Below are 18,582 nucleotides of genomic sequence, written 5' to 3' on the forward strand. Positions count from 1 at the left end.
CTGACAGATTTTGACACTACAAAGGAACAGTCAAACTTACCAATCAATAAACATACGTGGAACTTTATGTTGACATTTTTGATCCTAAATATTTTGTGTTATGTTAATTATTTTTAATAGTTGTATTACTTTGCTGAAATGTAATCATATATGTTGTGCAACTTATATTATATTACTTATATTATGTGCTTGAAACGATAATTAAGTATACTCATAACCTAAATACCTTAAATTATAAATACATATTATCAAGGATAAATAATGCCTATTTTATTGTACTTTGTTATTCTATTAGTTTTATTTTGTTGTCTAATGGCTAATTAGCAGTATCTTCATCCTATTTTGCAATATTTTAATGAGACAAAACAGTCTCACCACAAAGTGCATTTAGCAGCTTGTTCTGAAGCTTTTGACCACATGGTTCAGCAGATGGGAGCCTGCTCAGATGTAATTTGACTGTACGTAGATGCCATGGATGTATTACAGGAAGGATATTATGAGACGTAGATGCTCAAACGTGAGCTCCTTTTTGATCTCTCATCCGTGTTGGTTGACATTTCAAATGTTAATGTGTTTTACCGCCGACCGGTGGCCGACGTTTGCATAACGTTAGCTCGGGATGGTGTGTTGGACAAATCGTGTAAACTCGCCACTTTTCTTTTTGAAGTTACGTTTTGCCAACAGCTGCTTAAGTTATGTATTAAACATAGACCTTAAATTCACTTCCAAAACGAGATCAAAGTGTGTGCAGCAATAAAACAGATAGCGAGACTTACCTCGCGATTCCAGCTGTCTTTTTTTGCTGTGACCGTCTCGCGCTGTGCTGACTAATGGGAGTTGTCATATTTACCAGTCTACAACTAATGCGTGAATGCACCACAGTAGCCGAGCCGTCTGTATTCTTAACACGGCGTCTCCGCGGCCATGGTAACACTCGGCTCAATACTGAACCTCTGACTCAAAAAAACAGCACAAACAAGTGCTTTTCATGCAGGTATGATAATTATTTCCATGTAGGATGTATAGGTAAAGAATATGATATAGGCCGTGCGTTGTTTTTTTGTCTACATGCATATTTAGACATGCTGGGAGGATTAATTAGAAGCGTTTTCAATATTTATTGCCCCACGATTCGTGCTGTTTTTTGTCTGTGGCCTAGATGCAAGCTAGCAAAAGCTAACGTCGGAAAGATTAGACGGGTTTAGACAATAAGAGAAGCTTATTTGAATACGCCAAAGGTTTTGATTTAATCGGCAGGTGTAGCGTTAACTGTCTGCGGTAAACACGTTCATTTAAAATCACAGTCACTGACATGAGCTAGCTTAACTAACCTGCTCCGCCGGGTGTAGCAGCCTCATTATATCTGATTGGTAACTTGCATGGAGCTGCACCATCATCCTGTAACGAATAGGATTTTAAATAAGGACACTGCTATCGTTGACTATAAATGTGGAGTTGACCCATTTTAAAACGCGGCAAAAACACTGGCCAGTTATTCATTGTTTCACCATTCAGTCGTTACTTGTTTCGTTTTCTCTCTCCTCACTATCTAGCTGTTATTCAGCATGAATTTGGCAGAGATATGTGACAACGCCAAGAAGGGCCGTGAGTATGCTTTGCTGGGGAACTACGACTCCTCCATTGTGTACTACCAGGGCGTTATTCAACAGATCCACAAGCACTGTCAGACCCTCAGGGACCCTGCACTGAAAGTCAAATGGCAACAGGTGAGTCCCCCACATACCTGACCATACTATGCTCCTTCACCAGTTATTAAACTATTGATAATTAGTAAATTGAAGCCTGTGGCTGCAGTTCAGCAGTACAAATACTTGAGAACCATCCTGGCGCTTTCCTTTGATGGCAACACTAATTTTATTTATAAAAATGGCAAACCAAAGATTGTTTTTCTTAAGGAACCCAGAGATTTCTTGACGTCTTTGTTGAAATGGTTCTATGTTTCACTCATTGAGTCATTTGCTATTATTTGTTGGTTTGGAAATATCTATATATACAAAACAAAACCTAAAATAGCGATTGCATGCCATAAAGTCACTGGTGTAAATTTAAAGATCCCCTCCAGACATGTATGAAGACATGTAAAAATACTCTGCTTGGAACAATAATGTGTGCCTGATGTAGTTTTTCCACAAAAAAAGTATAATTACCACTTTAAAATCCTTAAAACAGCATCTACTCCCCCTCATTAAAAATATAGAATCTATAAATATGCAAATGTATTTAATTTCTGAAGTTCAACTGTTGAAACAAGATATCTCCTACTTCACTGTAAAGTCAATTCTGAGTGTATATGCAGTGGAGGCTTCAAGTTTCTACATCATACTGAAGCTGAATATGGACCAGGATTGGTTTCCAAACTAATTGTGATGTCTCAAATCATGCTCACAAATCAGGCTCACCCCTTAAAATCAAATTTTTAATGAGCTCAGAGAAACTTTCCACTTTCAGCAAATGAATGTGAAGACAGCCTTCTAGTATCAAACTTTGCACATACACCATTCTGCACAGTGAAACTCAAACATTCAACTGTAGGAACAAGAAGAAAAACATGTTTTTCAAGGTCTTTCACTGAGTTTTGCTACTTGTATGCCATCAGGGCCACACAGGAGGTTTTTACATCTATAAAGGTGTCACTAATAGTTTATGAGGTATTTTATTCAGTCAGTTATTGTCTTTTCAGACAAAATGTAATTGTAATTTGGCCTGTTACAAACTGTGGACGCGACAGTGGTCCGCCTTTATTCGTCACCTTCCTGCTGCTTCCTCTAGATGGTTTTGGTGACAAGTGATAATCACAGTAGCAATGTTTGTGTTAACATGTGTATTTGTATTTATTATTGCTATACTTTTTCTGAATTTATTATCCATTCACTGCTGTCTGTAAGCCACACTGCCCCTAGGAGACAAGCTTTACTCTACTCGTTTTACCACAGACATTAACATCCACACACGTCACCTGCTGCCAAGCTGATACATGACTCTTATTCTGTGTGTGATTAGGTTAGACAGGAACTGACTGAGGAGTATGAGCAGGTTAAAGGCATCATGGGAACACTGGAGAGCTTTAAATCAGAGAAGCCACTTGACATCCTTGCTCCTCAATCAGAGGAGAGACCTGAAGACCCATTAGTTTGGCCGCCTCCCACCCCTGCAGAACACAGGTAAGTGTGTATGTGTGTGTGTGTTTCTGTCTGCTGTGTGAAATAAAACTTAATTTAGCTTTTTTCAACTCCTACAGTTAAAGATTTACATATCTGTGCTAGCAAAAACACATTTTGGCTGAAGTATGAGTTTAAAACCGTAAGCTGACATTTATTTTGTGTATTTGAGAATGTCACTTTATGGTTTTGAAGAGACTGACTCAGATAGGAAATCTTTTCATTGAACTCTATTAACATCTCTATAAATACACGTAGATAAGCTGAGCTCCACCAATCCCTATGTTTATGAGACATTAATCAAAGTAAACTTAGGTTAAATGAAAGATAAAGACCTCAAGGTTGACATTATCATTTTATATTATGTCGCACATATTCAAACCAAGCTCAACAGCTAGTCTATTTGATTTTTGATTGGGGATTCTTTGTTTCAACAATTTCCAAAAGCCATTTTTATGGAAACCATGCATAAATTCTGTATGATAATATGGGCTGAAAGCTGAAAACAAACCTGTCCACTGCTGCCTCGTTCCTAGCTTTTAATTTATGCTATGTGGAATAGAAGAACTGTGAACAAGACTGCAGCGTGTGGGTGTTTTTTTTTTCATCTTTCAGTGTAGATTCCTCATTTCAGACACCTGCCCAGAGGACCACTGTGATCAAGGGTACCTCTCTACTTTCTGAAGGACATTTATGGCAGAAACAGCCAGGAGTATTGTTATTAATGTTACCCAGAAAGTCTGGGGAACAAAATAGCTCTATAAGGAAGCACTTTGAATTACAGAGACATATTTTGCATAATCTGTTACATCTCTTGCAGTGCAGTGTCACTAACAATGTTGGATTTCTTTTTTTGCACAGCTGTACCTCAACAGAGAACTGACAGAGCTGGTTTGATTTGAATAAAACATAGGACTGTGTTATTAGTAATTGTCACTCAATAAAGCATTTCCCTATTGCAAGTTGGCTTTGATGTTTTTGTCTGCAGGTGTGTCCTACTATCACCAACGGGTATAGTTTTATTCCTGTGTGTGTGTGTGTGTGTGTGTGTGTGTGTGTGTGTGTGTGTGTGTGTCTGTAGGAATCCCATTGCAGTGAAGCGTCCCAACAGTGCAGTGAAGCAGCAGAGGAAGGACTCCCCTGGTCTGCAGCATCGAGGGGCGGGGCCAGGCGGACGTAGTCAGGCCAACCCTAAACCAGACCGGCCGGGATTTGCCCGAGGCACAAAAGCCAAAGACGAGAAGGTCTGACAGTAGCTGTTGATTGGTTTGACAGATAGGTCAGCCATAAGAAATAAGTAAATCTATCCCTGATATTCTGACCATCACCAGTTAGTTTGCATGAATTAATATTAGTAATATGTAACACCGCTGTGCTCTCAACTACTCTGTGGGCTTCTGTCAAAACCTTTATTAATCTACTTTCCTTCTCTCTTCATCAGGGAAAAAAAGGGGTTGGAGACTCAGCTGGGGATGTAGAGCAGAAGAAGTTTGATGGCACGGGATATGACAGCGACCTGGTGGACTCACTGGAGAGAGATATTGTGTCCCGTAACCCTAATATACACTGGTATGAAAGCATACATTGGCTACTACTGCTTTATGTGTTTTTCTACCAGGGCTGTTTTTTCTGTTGCACTGCTGACTGAATTCTCTGGTAAACTGTAGGGATGACATCGCTGATCTGGAGGATGCTAAGAAGCTGCTGAGAGAAGCGGTGGTGTTGCCTATGTGGATGCCTGACTTCTTCAAGGGCATTCGTCGCCCCTGGAAGGTACACACACACACACACACACACACACACAAATGTGCTTTCATGCATACTCTGAGCTGTATATGAAGACTGAGAAATCAATAGAAAAATGTTTTTCAGCAGCAAGCAGCTCAGATTGTTCTGCGCTCAAACTTACAAGACATTTTGAATCTGCTTAGCTGCTACCTTTTTAACTTACAGTAGCTGGTGCAAGCGGGCTGTTCTTTTGCTCAAAGATGAACACAACTTTAACGTGAATGCTTGTTTGCATCATTAACATCTTTTAGTTTAAGGACTTGCTCAGCAATGTTGCCTCTCAGTGTCAGTATGACTCTGCTGAATGACCAGTCAGAGTTTTATTTTTCTTTCTACCAGCTGAGGATGAACTTCATCATGTGAGGCCTCTTCCCCTCAGGCCCACCATGTGAGGGTCAATACTTACTCATTTTTTACAGCAGCACAGTGCTTTTCATTTGTCTGATGTGTGCATACATAATTGAACTCAGTTTAAATAGATTCAGAGGCTTTTTTTCACCTAACTGAAAATGGAATAAAATGAAGGATTCATAAATTAGTTATAGTAAGAAATAGAGACTTCAAGTTGATGTTTGTTTTTGTTTTGTTTTTTGGCACATACGTAGGCTGGTATATTTGTTTCATTACAGATGACATTTAGCACAGAGGTCTATGCAGTTCTGTTTTTTTTTTCTCTCCCACCTGCTCCTGCTGAGATTCTGTTCAATCCCACCAGCATCTCTTGAATATTTGTGTGCCCCATCCTGCAGGGAATACAAGACACATTAGGATATATAGATTTTGAGGCAGTGGGGACTAAAATTCTATAAAAATGTTATGGATCATGTCCCAGATTCTGTCATGGTTACTGTTATCTCCATAGCAACAGACTCACACCAGATACAGAAATGTCAGACATCAGAGCGGCGTTGATGATGATAGTTTTAATGTTTACAAAAGGGATTTAAATCAGCGTGGTACTTTTTTGTTTAATATTATTGACATTTAAAGAAAATGCATGTAACTGATCACACAACAAGATGAATGCGGTGGGTGAGCGATGAAAGCGAGAGACAAAGTAAACTGAAACTTAATGTGCTAGCGGGGGACAAACAGTTTAGCAGAAGGCAATTCATTTACATGCATGGTTAAGCCCAATAATAACAGCCTCTCATATTTTCATATATCAGATTGCATCTGTGCACATCGGGTGATGATGATGCAGAATGCTCATTCTTGTCTGCATATTCCCTCTCATTAAGTATAGCGCTGACATTTACATTAAACACACTGACAAAACAGATGCAAATCAGTGTTGTTTTTTGGCTTTAGCTCTCTGTCAAGCTCCATGAAACAGCAATGAACTAGCGCCGTGGCACTGATTGTATACTGACAAGAGTATTAATGACTAGCAGTGGTCTCAGCATCAGGGACCAAGTAACTTCAGCTGTATCAAGAAAATGGTAAAAATTCATTATCAGTAGCTTTTTAATTGTTTACATTAGAAGTGATGATGTCAGGATTAATTACAGTAAACTCTGCATTACTCTGATGGAAAAGTGATCTGAAGAATCATGAATAAGCATTTACTTTCTATGTCTATGCTGTAGACACACACACACTCGGTACAAAAGTAGATTTGCCAATTATACAAAAAAAAAGAGCAGTGATATACATTTTTATTTCATATTTACATAAGAGTGTAAATTACTAAAGGAGAATAATTAGATTCTAGTTGGTAAATCTAATCAGATCTGTGGATTTTCAGTCCCGTAGGGGTAGATGTAGCACTCTCTGCTGTCGCTGTTTATCAGCCCCGTGGATCTAAATGCTGTGCATCCTTACTTGTTCGTCTCAGATGGATATCAATGACTCACAGAGTTTGCAGCAGTTCAATCCTATAAATAAACCTAATTGCTGCTCCTCTGTTGGCCAGCTTACAGTGCTCTTTGATTGTATCTGAAAGCTGATATATAGGGGTTTATCAGAGACAAACCTCACAAGGACAGAGTTGAGTTTTTGAGGAAGTCTGCGCTTTGTTTCAGCTGTCTGGTCAAATGACATCTCAGCAAGTACTGTAAAAGAAAAACGTCATTTCAAGTTTGCTTCCGAAGACATTGAAGTCTTCTTCATTCTACAAGACCTGAGGACAGTAACACCAGGAAATCAAGCAATAATGAGACAACTTCAGGTTTGTGCTCAGTGGTCTTGATCAGTGCACAAGGATAACAATACATCTATTGGGGCCACAGCATCCTCGCCATAGTACCTGTTTGAGTTACAGAAAAGTCAAGGAAAAGTCCCAAAATGATTGAGACTTATGCCTTCATGGACCTAGGAAGTGTGGGTACATTTTGTACAGAAGATTTTGCCAGACAACTAAATCTAACAGGCAGAAAAACAAAAATCTTTCTGACCACCATGACTCAAAGGGGATTTGTTGACAGTTACTTGTTGACTCACTTGGAAGTGAGTGGTTTAGAGGAGTGCACTTAAAGATCTGCCAAAAGTGTTCCCACAGAAGGACATACCGGTGAGCGAAACAAATTCCTCTGCAGAAAGAGGTGAATAACCAGCCATATCTGAAAGTTGTCAAACTGCCATATATCAATACTGATGTGGGCCCGTTGATGGGGAACAATGCATACAAAGCTGTGGAACCCTGGAGAGTGATAAACAGCCAGGACAGTGGACCTTATTCTGTGAAAACAGCTCTTGGCTAGGTATTAAACGGCCCCCTCAGAGAACCAAAAGATGCCTCTTCACAGACAGATGTGCAAGAAAGATTTACTATCAACAGAATCACTTTACAGGACATAGAGGAGTTAACAAGACAACAGCACAACCACGACTTCCCAGAAAGGAATTGTGATGACAAGTTGGAAATTCTTGTGAGGACAGCCACTTCATGGACAAGGTGACTCGCTCGGTGCATAATATCAATGGTCACTACCATATATACCTTCCTGTTAATAGGGTGCCTGTCTCCATGCCAGATAACAAAAGAGTGGGCGAACATCATGCACTGAATCTCAGAAATCCCATTGTGCTTTATCATGGGAAAAGGATGAGTTACACCTGTGCAACAGACTACAATACCAAGAATGGAACTCACTGCAGCCTTCGTAGCTGTCAGATTTGACAAAATGAAAAGAGATGCAACTTGATCTGTAGCAGACACAGTTTTGGACAGACAGCACTAGATTGCTGCAAACAACACAATTGGAGAGCAGTGTCCGTATTGCAGAATTTGCCTTAGGAAGCCAGTACTTTTGTCATAGTTTTGACAGCATATAGTTTCTGCCACTATGTCCTGACTTCTCATAAATGCCCTGGAGAATTATACTTGTGATGTGCATGTCTTTGGAGAGAACAGCTGGGTGAATGGCCTCCTCGGGCATAGCTGAATTGCACAGCCTGCCACCAACTCTTAATGTCCTGTCCGGAAGGATAGGATGTAGTTTGTAAATAAGACCACAGTGGCAGAAACTATATGCTGTCACAACTACGACAAAAGTTCTGGCTTCCTAAGGCAAATTCTCCAATACGGAAACTGCTCTCCAATTGTGTTGTGTACAGCAAACTACATGGAAAGGCTTGAGAGCAAAAAATGTCTGACCTGCTGCAAGACAGAGTACTGCCTGACCAAGCACCCTTTAGTAATGTAGGTGTGGACCACTTTAGGCCTATTGAAATAAAGAGAGGATGCAGTACTTTGAAAAGATATGGTGTACTCTTCACTTGTCTAGCAGTCAGAGCTGTGCACTTAGAAGTGGCACATTCACTGGACACAGACTCATACATAGACGCAATACGGAGATTCATGTGTTGAAGAGGGCAAGTTACAGTAATGTGCTCAGACAACGGCACTAACTTCGTAAGTGCTGAGTGTTGCAGGAGTCGATCGAACAGTGGAACCAATCCAAAACTAAAGACACACTGAGGCAAAGGGGGATGGATATTTAATGGATATTTAATCCACCTAGTGGCTGTCATCATGGTGGAGTCTGGGAGAGGCAAATCCGCACTGTGTAAAAAAATAAATAAATAAAAAAAAAATAAAAAAATAAGGTGCTGAACTCCCTGCTGAGGCAACAAACACTTGATGATGAAGGCCTCTAAACGGTGCTATGTGAGGTTGAGGCTCTCATTAACGCCAGACCCATCACAACTGCTTCGGGTGACCCCAATGACCTTGAGCCACTAACCCCAAACTATTTGTTGTTGATGATGAAACAACCCCTCTTACTTGCAGAGCTGCTCCAAAGGGCAGATCTGCACATTGGAGATGGAGGCAGACGCAGTACATTGCAGACTTGTTTGGAAGCGTTGGACATGAGAGTACCTTTCTCTTCTTCAAGAACAGTAAAAGTGGTTTCAAACCAAAGAAAACCTCACAAAAAATGATGTTGTACTCGTCGTGTATGAGACTGCAACCTGCAATTTATGAGTCATGGGCAGAGTCTTAAAAAGTTTGCCAGATAAAAAAGGTCTTTCCACACAGTTCTAGTCAAGATAAAGACTAACACACTAGAGAGACCAACAGAGAAGGTTTGCCTGCTTCATAAGGCAGATGCCTGAAAAAGGACATTAATGTGAACTTCTTGAGACTATTATAGGTTTGACTCTTATTGTTAAATTTGTACTGAATAATTGATATGTTTGACCCATATGCAATTATGGGGCAGAGAATGTAAGCGTCAAAGTCATCATAACATACTTAATTATTGTTGAGACATGATAATTGTTGACTAATTGTACATTTTTTTGCTGTTAGTTGCTGATGTTTAATATACTGTGGGTGTATTACTAGGCCTTTAGTGGTAAAATGCACCTCGTAATGTTACAATCAAGAAGTCAGTAGTGTCAGATGTAAAAAACTGATTAGTCAGCAGTTAGTGAAGGAAGGAGGTTGCAAATCAGTGTTCCAGAAATTCCATTTTGGATTATCTTTCTGTGGAATATGTCTTTTTTGGATACTCCTTTGGATTATAATTTTGTTCTACAGAAGGATTTTACTTTGTAAAACACATTATTGCTGTGTAAAAAGGAGGATTATTCATGTCTGCTTGGAGAGACAAGTAAAGTCAACTATTCCTCTGACTGTGTGGATTTGTGTGGATGCACAGTGGAATGTTAAGAAATAGAAACACATCAAAACAGAAGACAAACCAAATAGGCAACCAAGTGGCTCAAACTGAAATGATAAAAATTTGCCATGTAATTGCCATTACAAAAGTTAAAGGACCAGTGTGTAGGATTTAGTGGCATCTAGTGGTGAGGTTGCAGATTGCAACCCACTGAAAATCCCTCCCCTCCCCCTCCCCTTCCAAACCTTGGCAGATTTCAGTGTGTTTATGTAGAACCTATTCACTTAAGTGAAAAAAGACAAGAGCCACCCCAGCCACAGCCTGTTCACCCTGCTGTCATCTGGCAAGTGATACAGCAGTATCCGCTGCTGTACCACCAGACTACAGAACAGCTTCTTTCCTCAGGCTGTAAGGCTCCTTAACTCCACCACTTCCTCTGAACCTCTTCTATATATTGCACTGGATCTGTGAAATTTCCTTTTAAATATAATGTAGTTTTTCCCTTTTTATTTCTTCTTTAGTGCTACTTTTATCTATTTTGTTCTATTTTATTGCCAAATTAATTATTTTATTCTATACTAAATTTAAATTATTTTAATATTTTTAAATGCATCGTCCATGTGTGTAGCGTGGAGGGGGCTATAACTGTATCATGATAATTAAAATGAACATTGAACCGTGTAAGAAACTTCAATGTTGGGCCATTTTGCTGGTATTCTGAAGTAAATAAAAAAAAGTTTTCTTATAGCAGCAGCAGATAGTTTGGCATTTCTGCCGGTATTGTGTTTGTTTAGGTAATCACAGTCTTTCTGTGACTGTTTCTAGTCACTGCTAGTGTCCCTTCTGTGTGTGTACATGTGTTAATGTGTCTTAAGTATGTATTATTTTGTCCCAGGGTGTGTTAATGGTCGGCCCTCCAGGGACAGGGAAGACCATGTTAGCCAAAGCTGTGGCTACAGAATGTGGGACTACTTTCTTCAATGTGTCCTCCTCCACCCTCACCTCCAAATACAGGGGCGAGTCTGAAAAACTTGTCCGTCTGCTGTTTGAAATGGTAAGAATATGTACATGTATGTGGTCTGTTAAGCAAGACCTCATCATACCGAAGTGAAAATTTAAATATATTGACACAAGCCAGAGAACAAGTCTCTTAAATCACAGTTTTCGTCTCATTAGGCTCGGTTCTATGCGCCAACAACCATCTTCATAGACGAGATTGACTCTATCTGTGGCCGAAGAGGAACATCTGACGAACATGAAGCCAGCCGCAGGGTCAAATCAGAACTTCTGGTTCAGATGGACGGTAAGTGGAACAGAGGAGTGAGGAGGTGAATAGGATGCTAATAGAGATGTCTGTGGTGTTAATTGTTTTTTAAAATATGTTAACTGAAATCACAATTGAAAACATAAATTGTATAGTCAGGAACTGTATGATACAGGTGCTGTAATGTATTTTGCTTTGGCATTTCTATGAACTTGAAAGCTGCTTGGTTGCTGTATTTGTTCATTAAACTTGCTAAATCTGTTGGTAAATCAGTATGCAACAAAACAAAAATTTACGAAGTTATCACTTATTCCAACATTAAATTTCACATCCATGTTATAATTTTATTTTGTGTGTTTCTGTTTTACGACCAGGTGTGGGGGGAGCCCTGGAGAATGATGACCCCTCTAAGATGGTGATGGTCCTTGCTGCCACCAACTTCCCCTGGGACATCGACGAGGCGTTACGGCGACGGCTGGAGAAGCGGATCTACATCCCCCTGCCGACAGGTGATCTCTCACCAACAGACTGACAGCACAACAAACCAGAGCGACAGTCACTGTAGTAGTCTAACAGATGCTCTACACTGCAACTCAAAGCAGTGAAAGTAATTCATATTGATTGTTGACTTATGAGTCAATAGAGTTTAATTTACTCACTTAATGTATTCATAATACACGAGTACTTGTTCCTCCTAAACTGATGTTCAGATGTGTCATCCTAACATCTGATTAATGCTGTTTTTTGTGTGCGTGTGTAGCTGTGGGTCGTGTAGAGCTTTTAAAAATCAACCTGAGGGAGGTGGAGGTGGCTGCTGATGTGGACCTGGACCTCATCGCTGAGAAGATTGAGGGCTACTCTGGAGCAGACATCACCAACGTCTGCAGGTGTGTGTGTGTTTTTATACATCTTAAAAGAGAAAAACAACCACAAACTGGCACCAATTCTCTCTAGTCCACTGAGCATTAATATTCATAATTATCAGTTTATTTCAACGTGCTCTAGGGCTACCCTCCCATGTTTCTCAGCTGCCTTCATCTCCTCTGTGGAGAACACAGTAACATTAGTATATTACACAGATCGAAAAGCAGCTTGCTTTTTTCAAAATTTCTACCATGTATTTTTTTGCATGAGTATATTTTTGGCATTTATTAAATTATAAAAAGATTTATATCACCAGACGTCACTCTATTGGAGCAATTCAGAATAATAGAATATGAACCCATACAGTATGTCGTTTGACTTGGACGATAATAAAACTCACCTCCATTTATTTATTAAATAGTCCTCATGAAGATAAGAGTGTAAAATGATTTCCACCACTCCATGAGATGCTATCATATGTACAGAGCAAAACACTGAGCTGGAGTGTCTCAGCCCTTCTGACTGGTCTGAATCGAGCTCTTAGATTTAAGTGTGTGTTTGCTTTTCCTTTTTTCACTTGTAAATGAATCAGTCCTCTATATAATGCTGTCATATCTTTTCTGTATTGTTTCTGATCATGCGGGGATACATTAACTGGCCAGCTTTTGCTCTCATCACTGTTAGATTTTATAAATCATATGTGGAAATACTACAGCCTGGTATATACAGTAAATGCAATGTAAAATGAAGTATGACTACCGAGGTTATACTGACTATTCTAATTTGAATACATATAGCTGCAGAGGGTGAGTAACAGCCATTTAAATCACGTTGCAATTATAAGAGCAACCAGTGTGTGTTTTGTGCATGCGTGAGACGCAGATTATGTTTCTGAGCACGTATTTGCATTTGGCTGTGAACCTGATTCACTAACAATGTGGAGCTTACAGGCATCACTTGCCTGTGTAAAGACAGTCATCTGATCAGTAGTAAGATGCTTTTTCTGGGACCTACAGTATGACAGAAAAATAAATCGTCTATAAAACTATGTTTTCTCTCTTTTTACTCTGGAGGCTGGCATTGTAATGGATACTGAAGTTGAATCAGATACAGGAAATGCTCAAGGAACATGCATCCAGATTCATAGACATGCAGGGACATTTTCTCTCTTTGATAAAGTTTCTGTTTCTGTTATTTGTGTCTATCACACTCAGTTTAAGTTAAATGTGTCTTACACTTTTTTTTAGTGAGTTAGAAGTGGCCATGATTTGATCCTGGTAGGGGGAGAGGATTATTTATGTGGTATCAATATTCTATTTTTGTGTGTGGAACTTACTGAACACAGCAAAAAAAATATCAAAATTCATGTTGTAAGTCAGTTTATTGTCATGTTTTTGTGTTTTCTGTGATCTTCCAGTACTAAAAACCATGTTCTTTATAAAATATTACTATGTTGAGTCCCCACAGATTCAGACAAAAAGAGAGTCAGAGGGAAGACTTCTTTTAACCCAAAATTCAATCAAAAATGTTCATTTCTGCACCTGAAATGCCTGTTTTTTAAATGATTGTTTGATTGTTAGATCATCAGTAGATATTCTTTACAAAGAACCTTTTCTTTGTCTCTCACAGACTGTTTTTTTTTTTTTGTCCTTGAGTGTTTTTTGTTTCTTTCTTGAAGCTAGAAGAGTGTTCTTATCAGTACTGTTACTGTCTCTCCAAACACAGTCAGGATTGTTTTGTGACTGCGGCTCACATACACTCTTGGGATACACAAACACATATTCAGATTGATCTTTAAAATAATGAAGTAGGATGGTTATTGATACACGTTCAGCTCTAGAATACAGACAACAGAATAGAGCAGTGATCATTATAAACTCACTCACTGATCATCAGAATATGTTTATGTGCTGAAGCATGAACATCATTTCATCCATTATGTCATCCTGTCCTTGACGTGGGCATGGCAGGTATTTTATGTTGCTCTAGTTGTATCTGCTCTTTTCCAGCTTGCATTGTTTTGTTAACCTTGGATGTGTGTGAGAAGCACCCACAAGCAGACTTCAGCCTGCAGTAATTCAGTCAGTTGTGGCTTCGTGATCACAGCCAAGACTCCATCCTTTCTGACATCCTTTGAAAACAGAATTCAAAACAGTATAAATACAATGTGAACATGTTTGAATACTACAGAGAAGTAACAAGTTTCCTCTCCCCCGTCCATCTCTGCTCCTGTCTTTACATCAGGGATGCGTCCATGATGGCTATGCGTCGTCGCATCCAAGGCCTGAGCCCCGAGGAGATCCGAGCTCTGTCCAAAGACGAGCTGCAGATGCCCGTGACGATGGAGGACTTCACCCTCACGCTCAAAAAGATCTCCAAGTCTGTCTCCGCTGCCGACCTGGAAAAATACGAAGGCTGGATGGCTGAGTTTGGGTCAGTATAGAGACGGGTATCGTTTAGACTCAGAGGGACCAGAACCTTTAAAGAAGCACTCGCAGCTTTGACAATGATGAAGGCCTTGAAGAGGAGGGCGGTGCACGTCACGGAGCAATGCGTGAACCAGGCAGCACATCAGGGAGATAATACAGGGGCTCAAATTCACATCAGAAGACCGGTGCCTTTGATGGAGCATGATGAAAACTGCACTCCTTCCCGTTCACAATCATCCAGCCACTGAGTGACTTGAGGAAGAATGGTGTGAACTTCTCTCACACAGGGAACTTTTAATGTAAAAAGTAGCCTAACACACATAAATAGACCAGGGAATGCACACTAATTTTACTTACATATTTGGCCTCATGCAAGAAGGTGTTCTTATCATAAATCTTTTCCTTTTTATTTTTTCTGTGAGGTTTGCTCATACGAGTGTTCCAAGTGAGATTCACCAAACTGCACTAACTTGTTAATTGCTTATTTCATCTTAATGAGCACCAGCTGTTTACGAGTAAGTGAACATACATGAGATTTGATCTTTAGCATCATCAACACCCATAAACTGCTTTATTTTAGTGGCAAAAAATGCCAACAAAGTCATCATTTCACACCATGGAGTTTCAAATCCTGCTGTTGGAAATCATAACAAATTTAGCAGCATCAGTAGTCATACTACACAATTGGGAAAATAATATTACAGCTGCCAACCACATTTAATATTAATGTCATGCAGTGCTGCTGTACTGTGACAGAAATAAAGATGTAATAGTTTGACATGAAACTAGATGCTAAAAAACATCTTTCTGAAGTAAAACAGTCCATGACTTAGATTGGAGGCTGTCAAGACGTGACAGTCATGGACATGGACGACAGAATTGCAGGTAGTGTTACACTGTGGAGTGCATCAAAGGATGCTCACCTGGACAGCGACCTGCATAAAGACCGTGAATCAGTAAGCCACAACAATGATGTGGTGAACAGAATATCAAATATTCAGAAGGCTTATTTCAGTTATTTTTATTTTAGTTGATAACTTTAACATTTAAACTGCAAATTCATTCAGATTAGGATGTTCTAATTTAGACAAGTGTTAATCTCCCTGTGGCCACAGGCAGATTAACTGTTCCCACTATAGTTGAATTTTGTTCATACCTAAGTACAAGTAGCTGCAACAAGTAATCTTAAATCACTCGTACATGCCAGTAAATAACGTGTGTGAATTGTTCTTGCATGAGGCCCTTCGTCTTAAAGAACTGTATGTTTGAGCACTTTTAATGTATTTCCTCGTGGAGCCCTCGTACTTACTACTGACTGAACACACTTGAAGAACCATGACGTCTGTGTTATATAGTGTCTGATTATGTGTTTGTGTATGTATTATTCATCGGTTTTAATATTTGTTTTCAATTTTAGTTCTATTGAGACAAAGAGTTGAGTTAAAAGAGCACGGCCACTGGATCCATTGATTTTTTTTTTTTAAGTTCAAGGACACACAGTTAATTTTCACCTAGTCCCTGTATTTTATGAGATCTTTTAGATAAGATCACCATAACTTGATTCAGTAACTCAGCAGATCTAAAGTAGATTCAGACAACTTGTCTTGAATTTCATCAGACTCAGAATTCAGATCATTTAGTCTTCTTTAGGGTGGGGACAGTAAGTAATAAGATTAGTACACTAACTCAATCCATACCCTGTGGATGTTTGTTTTTACCTGTATTTCCCAGTGTATTCATACCACATTTTAATACTGCCTCAAGCACTCAAGGCAGCACATAAGGGAAATAATTAACTACTAAAAGCTTCATTCAGTGTGTGTCACGGTTTCCCAGTAATTTCTTGGTAACTACATTACAGTTCCCGCACTAAAATCTTGTTAATCACATGTCATGTTAAAGCTCAACAGAATTAGCCCGTGATGCTCTGGCTGTCGAAATACTGAGTATGAAAATTTATTCTTGGAAATCATCGTTTGACTCAGCTTTTCCTGGAGCTGTCAAGCATCAGCAGATTGAGTTTGCCCAGTTGTCGTGGAGATGGATCTGTTGAAACGCGAGCTTGGAATGAATACTCATGCTTGACTTGCTAACCCAGCACAAACAAGAAATCCTAAAAGCGTTATGGATGACATAATATCTACTGGGCTTGCATTTCATCCCATCCATCTCCATGACAACTGAGCAAACTCCATTTGCTGATGAAATACTGTGTGATATGGCGGAAAGCCTTGCAAAAAAGCTAGTTGGAGGACCTTGAGTTTGGATTGTTTTGTCAGACTATTGAATATTAAACCTGTAATGTTGACTATGATGTAAGCTGTCTCGCAGGACTGTGTTTCAGCTTTCTAAAGACCTGTCACATGCTCATATTCCATTCAGAGATTTTATAAGTGGGGTCTTTTGAACTCTCACTAAAATGAATAAAATTAGTCTCTGAATGCTTGTATCCATTGTTGAAGCGTTCATAGGAAAAATCCCACTGCGCTTCATTGATTGGAAAAACATGGCAATGACTAAACTAAAAGATTTGTCTGTGTACATTTGAAACACATTGAAGCAGCATCATTGTGGACAAAATAGACTGTGCCCCCTTTACTTCTCATGAATGTCATTGTAAAGAATTTGTAAGAAGCACTCTGTCTTTGGTTTGTTTTTCTTTTGTCTTTTCTGTAACACTCAAACACTTGATATTTTATGAACATAGACATCTTAACATTGGCCTACATTTTACATTTTTGTATATGCTGTTGCTCAAAACATTTACCCCTCTTGAATGTTTGACAAATTTGCAGGTGGTCTGCAAGCTTGCAACAATTGCACTATGTTGTATTGTAAGGCTGCTACAACAGACTGGTAACCAGACAAGCATCATTGTAACTGTTTTGAAAGCAAAACATTGCCTAAAACCTCACCCTGAAACCTGATTCCTCCCTATAATGTACAGTAACACACCCAAAGTTCAGTCTGAAATCAATATCCGCATAAACCTTGAAATTCCTTTGTTGTGTAAAAAGTAATTTGACATATCTTTACAGCACAGCATCGAGTTTATAGTAACACACAGCCTTTTATCCTGTGTTTGAATGTATCCTGTCTACTGCTGAAGGAGCTCGAGGGACGTGACAATCCACTCGTCTGAACAGAATAAAGCAATCGATTTTCATTCTGATATTTGTCCTGTCGCTGTGTTCAGGATGTGTGGAGTGCAGGTGGGATTAGGGATGACAGATTAGAGAGAAGTAAGGAGAAAATGTACAGTGAGAGACGATGTGTATGGATGTTTGATTGATGTCACTGTGAGCTACATTCAGTGGTCTCTCGAGGCACCAGATCATGTGATATCCATTATTGATCCCATCACACTGACATATGTAGTATATATATTTTCAGCACTAACATTTCCTGCAACAGGAAGGGAAGAAAAGGGACACAATGGAAACAATCAGAAACCAAAATGATATAAAAGAAGCCTGTGTTCCTCTTTGAAATGGCTAAGGTTTTGTGAAAGGTTATACAACTGAAAATGTTCAGTTCCGCAAAACTTGAACTTGACCTTTGGTAGTCAGGAGGGTTTTGGCTCAGCATGCACTTGTTTGAATATTTAGTTCATCCTCATGAATAAGAGACAGACCTTCTAGACGACGAGAACAAGATTACACCTTTCTGAAAAAAATCTTCACATGAACTTGACCTTTGGTAGTCAGGAGAGTTTTAGCTCAGCATGCGCTTGTTTGAATAACTGGTTCATCCTCATGAATAAAAGACAATCCTCCTGGTCATCGAGGAAAGATTACACCTTTCTGAGACTGCAGCTTGTGGTACATGTTTGGTCGAAAAATTGAAGAGAATGTCATCTTTTGAGCTGTTTGCTGCCATTAAAACTAAAATTAGAGAGTTCTTTATTGGGATCTCTGTTAACCAAATTTAGATACTACTTTCCAAGCGTTCATAGTAATGTAAAGAATAATTTCATAAATTGATAAAAG

At 39.3% G+C, this 18,582-nt stretch overlaps 1 protein-coding gene across 1 annotated transcript; it reads left to right on the top strand.

Annotated features, from left to right (window-relative positions):
• The first annotated feature begins 871 nt into the window (after nt 1-871).
• On the top strand, nt 872-17,765 carry katnal1 (katanin p60 subunit A-like 1). The gene is made up of 11 exons (XM_044366316.1): nt 872-994; nt 1,554-1,727; nt 3,022-3,182; nt 4,261-4,423; nt 4,621-4,748; nt 4,847-4,952; nt 10,932-11,090; nt 11,213-11,339; nt 11,675-11,809; nt 12,061-12,187; nt 14,409-17,765. The coding sequence occupies exons 1-11, from the start codon at nt 989-991 to the stop codon at nt 14,605-14,607; spliced, it is 1,485 nt and encodes a 494-aa protein (XP_044222251.1). The 5' UTR covers nt 872-988; the 3' UTR covers nt 14,608-17,765.
• The last annotated feature ends 817 nt before the right edge of the window (nt 17,766-18,582 follow it).

The sequence above is a fragment of the Thunnus albacares genome, chromosome 11, assembly GCF_914725855.1.
Source record: "Thunnus albacares chromosome 11, fThuAlb1.1, whole genome shotgun sequence".
NCBI classification, from domain to species: Eukaryota; Metazoa; Chordata; class Actinopteri; order Scombriformes; family Scombridae; genus Thunnus; species Thunnus albacares.